This window comes from Asterias amurensis, chromosome 22, assembly GCF_032118995.1.
Source record: "Asterias amurensis chromosome 22, ASM3211899v1".
In the NCBI taxonomy this organism is placed as follows: Eukaryota; Metazoa; Echinodermata; class Asteroidea; order Forcipulatida; family Asteriidae; genus Asterias; species Asterias amurensis.
Window position 1 is genome coordinate 1,714,216 of NC_092669.1, and position 10,571 is coordinate 1,724,786.

General features: G+C 40.5%; 3 protein-coding genes across 3 annotated transcripts in view; 1 reads left to right on the forward strand and 2 right to left on the reverse strand.

Annotated features, from left to right (window-relative positions):
• Window positions 1-898: 898 nt before the first annotated feature.
• Window positions 899-4,575, forward strand: LOC139954040 (uncharacterized). The gene is made up of 2 exons (XM_071953700.1): window positions 899-3,688; window positions 4,558-4,575. Exons 1-2 carry the CDS (start codon window positions 899-901, stop codon window positions 4,573-4,575), a joined length of 2,808 nt encoding a protein of 935 aa, XP_071809801.1.
• LOC139953736 (uncharacterized) overlaps window positions 4,503-10,571 on the reverse strand; it is a 32,562-nt gene continuing 26,493 nt past the window's right edge. The window contains exon 5 of the mRNA XM_071953272.1: window positions 4,503-4,609. The gene's annotated coding sequence lies outside the window, so the exon portion shown is untranslated. The remainder of the gene's footprint in view (window positions 4,610-10,571) is intronic.
• Window positions 4,604-9,226, reverse strand: LOC139953739 (uncharacterized). Its single transcript, XM_071953275.1, has 3 exons — window positions 8,633-9,226; window positions 6,507-6,677; window positions 4,604-5,475 (listed from the first exon to the last, which is right to left on the reverse strand). Exons 1-3 carry the CDS (start codon window positions 8,700-8,702, stop codon window positions 4,604-4,606), a joined length of 1,113 nt encoding a protein of 370 aa, XP_071809376.1. The 5' UTR covers window positions 8,703-9,226.

Consider the following 10,571-nt stretch of genomic DNA (forward strand, 5'->3'; position numbering starts at 1 on the left):
AGAAGTACCAGGACCTGGCCAGGGAACTTCGTAAGATTTGGCAGGTAAAGGTAAAAGTAGTCCCCGTGGTGGTTGGAGCACTTGGCACCATTCCCAAAGCACTGGGGAAACATATAGATGAAATAGGGACAAATGTGAGGGTAGATCTGTTACAGAAGGCAGCGCTTTTGGGAACAGCGAGGATCCTGTGAAAGACCCTTGAGATCCAAGGCTACGTAAACTCGAGGAGCTACCGGCAAAAAGGAAAATGAGATCTTTCTTTTGCATGCTGTGATAAAATGAAATAATAATAATAATAATAATAGTAATAATAATAATAATAATAATAATAATAATAATAATAATAATAATAATAATAATAATAAAAATAATAATAAAAATAATAATAATAATAATAATAATAATAATAATAATAATAATAATAATAATAATAATAATAATAATAATAATAATAATAATAATAATAATAATAATAATAATAAAAATGGCGACGAGACAATGATAATGGCGACGAGACAAGGAACACTGCTTCCGATCGGCTCTCGATTCTATAGAAGATAAATATTGTTTCCCGCTGTTTGTTTTGCATCAAAAGTTAACTCCTTGTTGGTACTACTTGGTAGATACCGCAGGGTAAGTTTGAAGGCAACTAGTTAACACCCTGTTGCTATTTTTGGTGGAAAAAGGTTGGATTTTGTTCCTATTCGGAAAACTTTCTTCAACGTAGACCGCACCGTGTGCATTGAATCAGTGAACGGACGCGCGCATCATCTGCGTCCTTTGGAACATCTTGATTACAACCAGTGTTGAGTCTTCGTAGGGTTGGATATTCTACAGCGTTGCTGTATGTAATTCTCCCTGAAACTATAAACTTTCTCACAATTTTGTGATGTTAATAATGAGTGCTATGGAGCATCAATTCAACGGTGAAAGAGTGACAAACTCCCAGAGAGGAAGTCCTTCACCCGATCTGGTTGGTATGCCTGAGCAGGTGCTACCAGATCGTATCCAAACTGCTCACAACGGGATTCGTGGTGGAACCAGGAGAAAATGGAGTAAGAGCGATAACAAAATTGCAATGGAATGTTATATTAAGAGTGAGCCGGAAAAGAGAGGATACAGAAGGAGAATGATAAGCCTATGGCAAGATAAAGGAATGTTTGAGATTAGTGAGCAGCGCCTTGCAGACCAGATAAGTACTATCAAACGGAACCAGTGGTTAACCAATGTGGAAATTGAGGAGATGAGGAGGTTAGTACAAGCTGAAAGTGATGGAACAGATATGGTTAACCACCAAATACCGGAGGAGGCGGCTGCTAGCTTACAGAGTGAAGATGAGGTGAACCAGCCAGGGGTGCGAGATGGTCAGGATGATGACGGCATCGACGATGAGGAGGGCGTAGAGTTCACGGAGGAGGAGGTGCAGATTAAGGCTAGGCTTCAAGAGGTGATGGAAGCGGCGAAAGGGTCAAACGGGTGGAGTATTCCAGCTTTGCGCCGGGTCCCAAGGAAAAGGCTGACAGAAATGTCAGCCGTGGTAAGTAAAGTCCTTGGGTCGGTAAGTACGAATAATTTATCGGAAACTAACCGTCTTATTTTTGCAGGGGCAGTTGTAGTAGGGGAAAAGTTAGGGGTAAAGGTGTCTCAACAAGGGAACAGTACACCATGGTGGAAACGTCGGCTGGAGGGTCAGATTAAAGATTTGCGAAGAGATCTCAGTAGAATAGAACAAATGAATAAGGGTTTATTGAATAGTTCAGACTTAAGGAATACAATTATGACAAAGTACAACGTCAAACGTAAGGGTGTGAGTGTTGTAATAGAGGAGATCAAGCAGAGGGTTAAGGCTAAGGCTGCAAAAGTGAAAAGGTATGACGACAGGGTTAGGCAATTTCACCAGAATAGATTATTTAACACCAATCAGCGTCAGTTATTTAAGGAATTGGATGGGAAGGCTGACAGCACGCAAGCGGGCCCGAGACCAACAGAGGCAAAAACTTTCTGGGGTGGTATTTGGGACAAACCAGTAAAACATAACCGACAAGCGGCATGGCTAACAGATGTGAAAGATGAATTGAGAGGGGTACAACAGCAAGAAGGGTTCCAGATTGACGTGGACAAGGTTAAGAGACAGATAAAGAAGGTGCCAAATTGGAAAGCCCCGGGTCTGGACCACGTGCATGGGTACTGGTTGAAGAACTTCCGTAGTTTGCATGAGCGAATGGCCCTACAATTGCAAGACTGTCTAGTACAGGGTAAGGTCCCATCTTGGATGACTGAGGCAAAAACGGTGCTGATTATGAAGGATGTCAAGAAAGGTAACATTGCCAGTAATTATAGACCAATCACGTGCTTACCTGTGATGTATAAACTCTTCACCAGTATGATTGCCGAAGACCTATACCGCCATATGGATGACCAACAGTTGTTTCCGGAGGAGCAGGATGGCTGTAAGAAGCGGTCCAGAGGTACGAAGGATCAACTTATCATCGATAAGGCTGTACTGAAGGACTGCAGGAGCAGAAAGACTAATTTGGCAATGGCATGGATTGACTACAAGAAGGCGTATGACATGGTATCGCACACATGGATAATGGAATGTCTGGATATGGTTGGAGTGGCTGATGCAGTAAAACGTCTTTTAGGTGAGAGCATGAAGACGTGGCGAACAAATCTGACAGCCAACGATGATAATCTGGGCAAGGTATGCATAAGAAGAGGTATTTTCCAAGGGGACTCTCTGTCTCCGCTGCTGTTTGTTCTTGCACTGATGCCCCTGTCGATGATTCTAAGGAAGGTGAGTGCAGGTTATGTAATGAAGAAGGACGGATGCAAGATCAATCATCTGCTTTTTATGGACGATTTGAAGTTGTTTGCGAAGAATGAGGCCGAGATCGACTCTTTGGTGCAAACCGTCAGGATTTTCAGTGATGACATTGGGATGCAGTTCGGTCTGGAGAAATGTGCTTCAATGACCATGAAGAGGGGGAAGAGGGTACATTCCGATGGCATTGCTCTGCCTGATGGTGCACAGTTGAGGGCTTTGGGTGAGGAGGAGAGTTATCGGTATCTTGGTGTTCTTGAATCGGACCATGTCCTTCACGAGGAATCAAAGGTAAGGCTGAAGGCAGAATACATCAGGCGTGTAAAGAAATGTTTGAAGTCTAAACTAAACGGGGGGAACATGATTAAGGCGATTAACACATGGGCCGTGTCTTTGATGAGGTACAGTGCGGGTATTGTCGAGTGGACTAAGGAAGATCTAGATGTCACTGACAGGAGGACAAGAAAACTAATGACCATGCATGGCATGCTACACCCGCGGTCAAATGTTAGTAGACTCTATCTTCCGAGGTCAGAGGGTGGAAGGGGGTTGTTTAGCGTGGCGGACAGTGTTAACATCGAGCGCAGAAGCTTGCATTGTCATGTCAGGAGGACCGAGGAGAGCCTGTTGAAAGTTGGACAAAGGTACACGAGGGCAGACGAAGTTGGGCCGAAGGAATACAAGAGGGAAAGGAAGGAGGAAAGACATAAGGATTGGAGGAACAAACCACTTCATGGCCGGTTCTTGAGGTGTACTGAGGAAGTGGCCAGCAGCAAGTCATGGAATTGGTTAAAGAGTGGAGAACTAAAGAAGGAAACAGAGGGCTTGATTACTGCGGCGCAAGACCAGTCTCTAAGGACAAATGTAATGAAGGCAAGGATAGAGAAAGCAAACGTCTCTCCTATGTGTAGAATGTGCAATAAAGCAGAGGAGACTGTATTTCATATTGTTAGCGAATGCAGTAAGATGGCCCAAACGGAGTACAAAGGAAGACATGACAAGCTGGCCAAGGTGATTCACTGGGATCTGTGTAAGAAGTCTGGTGTCATAGTGCTTGCGAAATGGTACGAACATGTTCCGGAAAAAGTTGTAGAGACCGACCAGGTCAAGATCCTTTGGGACTTTAACATTCAGACCGATCATGTTATACCACATAGGCGTCCGGATGTTGTGCTATTAGATAAGACGAAGAAGATGTGTCATCTCATTGACATAGCTGTGCCAGGTGATATAAGGGTAGCTTCGAAGGAGATGGAAAAGATCGAGAAGTACCAGGACCTGGCCAGGGAACTTCGTAAGATTTGGCAGGTAAAGGTAAAAGTAGTCCCCGTGGTGGTTGGAGCACTTGGCACCATTCCCAAAGCACTGGGGAAACATATAGATGAAATAGGGACAAATGTGAGGGTAGATCTGTTGCAGAAGGCAGCGCTTTTGGGAACAGCGAGGATCCTGAGAAAGACTCTTGAGATCTAAGGCTACGGGACGTAGCCCGACTCGAGGAGTTACCGGCACAAAGGAAAATAACATCTTTCTTTTGCATGCTGTGATAAAATGAAATAATAAAAATAATAATAATAATAATAATAATAATAATAATAATAATAATAATAATAATAATAATAATAATAATAATAATAATAATAATAATAATAATAATAATAATAATAATAATAATAATAATAATAATAATAAGACTTGTAATGCGCACGTATCCACCCTGCTGGGTGTTCAAGGTACAGGGTCTGCCCTAGAGCAGATCACTTCACTAATATTAATTCTTCATTTTGCAGACTCATTTTCATAAACTTGTACTTCTTTGGAATCAAAGAAGGCCAGTTCATCATCACCCCTGATGAAAACTATGCCTAGAATTCCTGGCCAGTCATCGATGATACGGCGTTGGAGGTGACCATCCAACGCTGAAAACTGAAGTATGGCGCTTGCTTCAGCTTTATCAGACCCCGCACTTTTGGTTAAAACATACACGGACGTTTTGCTCGAGTACAAACCAGTCGTCACAATATTATCATCTGTTGGACATTTTATGTCATAGTCACCCCGTGTGCCGTTGGTGTACCTCTTGATGGTGCCCCCTTCGATGTCATACCCCTCGCCCCTCTTAATCCTAGTCCCGGATAAAACATATAAAATGCCACCCTCGCAAGCGCTGATACATTTCGGTGAGTCTTTAACTGCAAACGCTGACTTGAACGACCCATCCACGCTATAAGAATAAATCACATTCTTAACTATGCCAGCAACGTATATGACTCCCTCATCATCCACATCCATATCGCTTATCTCTCCAGGGGGTTGACTGCTGCAACCTTGGATCTCAACCTCATTCCAACTGCTGTTGTCACGCCATGAAATCTTGCCGCTCTTTTCTGCCACGAGAACTTCCCCAGTTTGTCTTTTCGATGCTGCCATGGCAACATATGTACTCAATACATGGTGCCACTTTTCATTTGTAGATTTCTCGGTATATTCTTTTAACATGACTCGAATTCCTTCACCGTCTAGCATCACCAAATCACCATTACCTGCAACCGTCATCAATCTTAAGCAGGAGAAGTTGTCTTCCGACCGCGATGTCTTCTTCTTTCCTCCTTTCTGAATCACATACTTTCGTTTGTAATCTTTACAGCTCCCTGTTGGAGGGAATCAAACAAGCGACCTGTCATGAGCGAGCAAACTCTAAAACTAAAAAGTCATAATTGACCTGGATTAAGGATCCCAGGCCCTGTAGACCTGACTCATATAAGTCATGTTGACCAAGAATTTAGTCAAAACATGAGTTTATGACCCTCTGTTGAAGGGAATCAAACAAGCGACCTGTCATGTGCGAGCGAACTCTAAAATCTCCGAAGTCAGAAATTGACCCAGATTAAGAATCCCAGGCCCTGGAGACCTGACTCATTTAAGGGTCAGGTTGACCACGAAATTAATCAAAACGTTGGTTTATGACTCTATTTTGGAGGGAATCAAACAAGCGACCTGTCATGAGCGAGCGAACTCTAAAAACTCCCAAGTTATAATTGACCCGGATTAAAGATCCCAGGCCATAAAGTCATTCCAGGCCCTGCGGACCTAGAAACTAGTCAAAACGTGTAAAAACTCCAAAGTCAGGTTTGACCTGGATTCAAATTCTTAAATTTTCTAAATAAGTTTGCTTCCCATGACGGCCTGCAGGAAACCTGCCCCCTAGCTTCCAACTCACAACCTTTCGGCCTAAAATACACAAACCCATCCAAAAAGATCTATGTGTATAACCCAGGCCATTGATGTACGTAGCCTAGCTGCCACTCGATAAATGATTGCTGTACAAACCTATGTGAATGACAAAATGTCCTCGATAAAAATAGCAAAAGTAGACATTCACTGTACAAACCTATGTGAATGCCCAATGTCCAATATCGATGTGCAAGGTATACATTCACTGTACAAACCTATTAGAATGTCGAATGTCCAATAATCGATGTGCAAGGTAGACTTCACTGTACAAACCTATGTGAATGTCCATATCCAATACCGATGTACATAGACATTCACTGTACAAACCTATTAGAATGTCAAATGTCCAATATCGATGTACATAGACATTCACTGTACAAACCTATGTGAATGTCCAATGTCCAATAAAATGTAAATAAAATAAATACAATCTTTTGAAGTAAATTACCGCTGTTGATTGGACCTTGGCCCTCGATGGGAGTCGTCTCTTTAGGGCTGGTATCAGGCAGATGTGGAGATGTAGTCCGCTTACAATACACACATGATAGAATTGCTATCAACACTAGACACACAGTGACTTCAACAGCCCAAATCATCATTTCTTTAATTTTCCAAACCACTAAAAAGAAAAAAAAAGAAAAGTTTTACTGTAAAAACTTCAGCAGTGTTCGCACTGGAAAATATTTTGGGTAACTTAACCAGGACGCTGAAAAGATATTTTTTTCAGCTATGCTTTGTTGCACTTCATGCTATCTTTCAGTTTTGAAATGCAGTAATTTTCAGGTCGAGGCAGTGGACAATTTTGGTGATAATTTACTCAAAATAATTATCAGCATAAAACCTCACTTGGTAACGAGTAATGGGGAGAGGCTGATAGTAAAAAAAAGTGAAAATTGCCTCCCTCTGAAGTAATGTAGTTTTCGAGAAAGAAGTAATTTTCCCAGATTTGATTTCGAGACCTTAGATTTAGAATTTGAGGTCTCGAAATCAAGCATCTGAAAGCACACAACTTCGGGTGACACGGGTTTTATTGCTTTCATTATTATCTCCAAACTCCGACGACCGAATGAGCTCAAATTTATAATGAATCTACACTCAACTGTAGATTATGTTACGATAGATTCGTCAAAGTTTAAAAGATAATAAGTCTGGGTTAAAAACTGCTAACCAGGACACATGGAAATTGGAGCAATATTGTGTATCTTTGAGTTCTATCCAATTGTCTTGGACCCCTTCCCAGCCATATCACCCAAACAGAGAAGCAAAGAAACAACTCAAAATATTTAAAGAGAGGAACCAATTTTAAACAAACTAAAATCGGTTTATCTATATTCAGGTGATTTTTTAATTATCTATGGTCTATATATATAATTCTATCTTATCTTTCTTCCAATGAGTACATCCCAAGAAAGGTTTTATGCAAAAAAACATTTTGAGTAATTACCAATAGTGTCTATGCCTTTAAAAGGAGGTCGGCGGGGACGCTAAACATGATTTTTATTTTTTGTGTTCGCCTTACCATTAATGCATGCTCGCTTTAATCTGTCACGTAGGCCTGCACACTGTGTCTGCACTAAATGGCATTTCGCCAAGCCTTAAATTGTGAGAAAAAAAAATGAGGGAATGTACAAACTAATTATCTATCTAAACAAAATTACAGAGGCTTGGATTTAAATATAGGGAGTACAGCGCCCCAGTTACTGGGTCTACATCAAACTATAGGTTTTCTCGGTCAATTCCGGAAAAAGAGCAGCCAATTTTTGTTCTATTTCGCGCAAAATCGAATGCTACTCAAAAGGGTCATTCGATTTCGTTTTGAGATTAGTCAAATGTAATGTTGCGTCATTCGAATTAACAAAATAATCATTCAATTTAACAATTCATCAAAGCAGCATTCAAATTCGCAGACGCTTCTTGAGGCGTGTGTGTCACGAAAAAGAATGACGCTACGCTAAATTGAACAGAGTGCTTACTTAAAGGAACACGTTGCCTTGGATCGGACGAGTTGGTCAAAACAAAAGCGTTTGTAACCGTTTTTTATAAAATGCATATGGTTGGAAAGATGTTTTAAAAGTAGAATACAATGATCCACACAAGTTTGCCTCGAAATTGCGTGGTTTTCCTTCTACTGTGCGAACTAACATCGTCGGCCATTTATGGGAGTCAAAATTTTGACCCCCATAAATGGCCGACGTGTTAGTCGACAAGGTAAAAGGAAAACCACGCAATTTCGAGGCATGTTTGTGTGGATCATTGTATTCTACTTTTACAACATCTTTCTACCCATATGCATTTTATAAAAAACGGTTACAAACGCTTTTCAAAGACCAACTCGACCGATCCGAGGCAACGTGTTCCTTTAAGGAGTTTGACTCGACCCAAAACGAAATTGAATGGCCGAATTCTGAATTTGAAACGCAGTAACAACTGGAAAAGCAAAACAGCTTTAACTCGAACGCATGAAAATTAAATTGACTGCTCATTTGCCGAATTTGACCGAGAAAACATGGTTATGAAATCTACGCCCAGCTTCTAAAAATTTAAGTATTAGTTCATAACAATATTTTTATTTACCGTGTTGTGTGACCCATTTTGGCCATCGTAATACACCGTAGATCCAGTGTCGGGTCCTACTAACGAACATTACCTTCCAGAATTGGTGGGCTTTATGCCGTCGTCTGTTAGAGATTCAAACGTCTTTTTCTGATGTGCAACAAAATAACATGGTACCTGCTTTTCTGTCGACAATTGGTACATACATGTACATTTACATGTACAGTGTACTTACTACATGTAATAGTACTCTGTACATGGGCGTGGCAAGTGCAATGTTCACATTTCCCCCGACACGTAGGATTATTTATGTGCGCAGCACCGAACTTTGACATTTAACACTCATAATAATATTTAAACAATGTTATAGTTATTACAATCACCATGTTTACAAAAGAGCACCCGACGTTTTGCACACAGAACACAAAAATGGAAGAAAGCATACTGATTGCTTTTATCAACTTTTGATATGAAGACTACACAGGGGGCACATCTCAAAGGCACATGGACACCTTTGGTAACTGTCAAAGACCAGTCTTCTCACTTGGTTTATCCGTAGAGGAAGGAAGAAAAGGAGCTCGAACGAAGGGACTTCAAAAGTCGAACCTGTGGTGGTACCGCGGTCGTTTAAACGACACCTCGTGATCACCCACATAACTTACACAAACAATGGGCGACCTGCTGTGTGTGAGTTTGCGCGTGCGCACTTGGTTCTTCACCAAACTATGGCGTCGTATGTCGTATGGATATAATAAAGGAAAAACTACTTTTTGAGACGCGATAACATTTTTGGACGCTACCGGACACTTAAACGTTGAACACAATTGAACCAACCAAACTCATTTAGAGATTATCGCTGCATGGTTTTATTTTTTACCGCAAACCTTATTTCTACATTGAATATTATAAGAAAGTATGCATGTCACGTAAAAATAAGTCTGACTAAAAATACACCATGGTCCCCTTTTCCGCAAAGAAAATACAGAGTCATAGTGAGTGTGGTTTTCATTATTCAAAGAACTTTTTTACTGCAAATAAAGCTAAAAAGAATCACACCAGAGTTCTTTTTTTCTAATTCTAATTCTGTTCATTGACCTCGTTGTGCTATTCTTTACATTTCTCCTTATATTACAAAATATTCATGTGTACATTTAAAACTTGCTTAAAATAATAAAGACGAAATTTTTACTTTCAAAATCTTTTTTTTCTTCCTAGATTTCACAGGAGTTTTTTCCCAAAACCAAATGAAAAACATGAAGTAAGAACCATTGGAAGGACCTTGTTTATAATTCAGAGTGCTTCGGCCAAACTTGCAAAATGTTTCAAAGAATCAAATGAGAACAATGATACAATCAATCAAATATGTACATGACAGTTAATTTCATCTCTGATGTTATAGACTCTCGGCAAAACCCTAAATATTTGACTCCCAATGGCCGACCGTGTTAGTCGACTATAGGTAAAAGGAAAACCGTGCATTTCGATGCATGTTTGTGTGAATCATTGTATCTACCCAAATGCATTTTATAACAAACGGTTACAGAACGCTTTTTAAAGACCAACTCGACCGATTCAAGGCAACGTGTTCCTTTAACATCATTCCTATTCTTAGAAATATATATTTTTTTAATGAGAAAAAAATGCTCTATATTGTAACAAATCTGAAATTGGTTCATAGGGTCAATGTTTGACCTCCTAGGGTCAATGTTTGACCTTATTATTGTTTTAATGCATTATAGTAAAAGCTGAGAAGTTTCAGGTCTTGCCATATCAGGCCTGATAGTTCACAGAGGCAGCAAAGGCAATTGCCTCAATGCCCCCTGGTCATCGCCTTAGTGCCCTTGAAATGCTCAAGCAGCAACTTACAATTTCCTCGTAGGGTGCCCTTTCAAGGAGAAAATGCCTTGTATTGGTTCCCTTGCCCTTTCAAAAACGAAGTATTCATACCTGCATTATTTTT

Coding starts and splice junctions, on each gene's coding strand:
- LOC139954040 (XM_071953700.1), top strand. CDS start 899: ATGAGTGCTATGGAGCATCAATTCAACGGTGAAAGAGTGACAAACTCC.
- LOC139953739 (XM_071953275.1), bottom strand. CDS start 8,702: ATGTTCGTTAGTAGGACCCGACACTGGATCTACGGTGTATTACGATGG. Junction 6,678..8,632: donor AAAATGGGTCACACAACACG/GTAAATAAAAAT, acceptor TTTTCTTTTTAG/TGGTTTGGAAAATTAAAGAA. Junction 5,476..6,506: donor CCAAGGTCCAATCAACAGCG/GTAATTTACTTC, acceptor TCCCTCCAACAG/GGAGCTGTAAAGATTACAAA.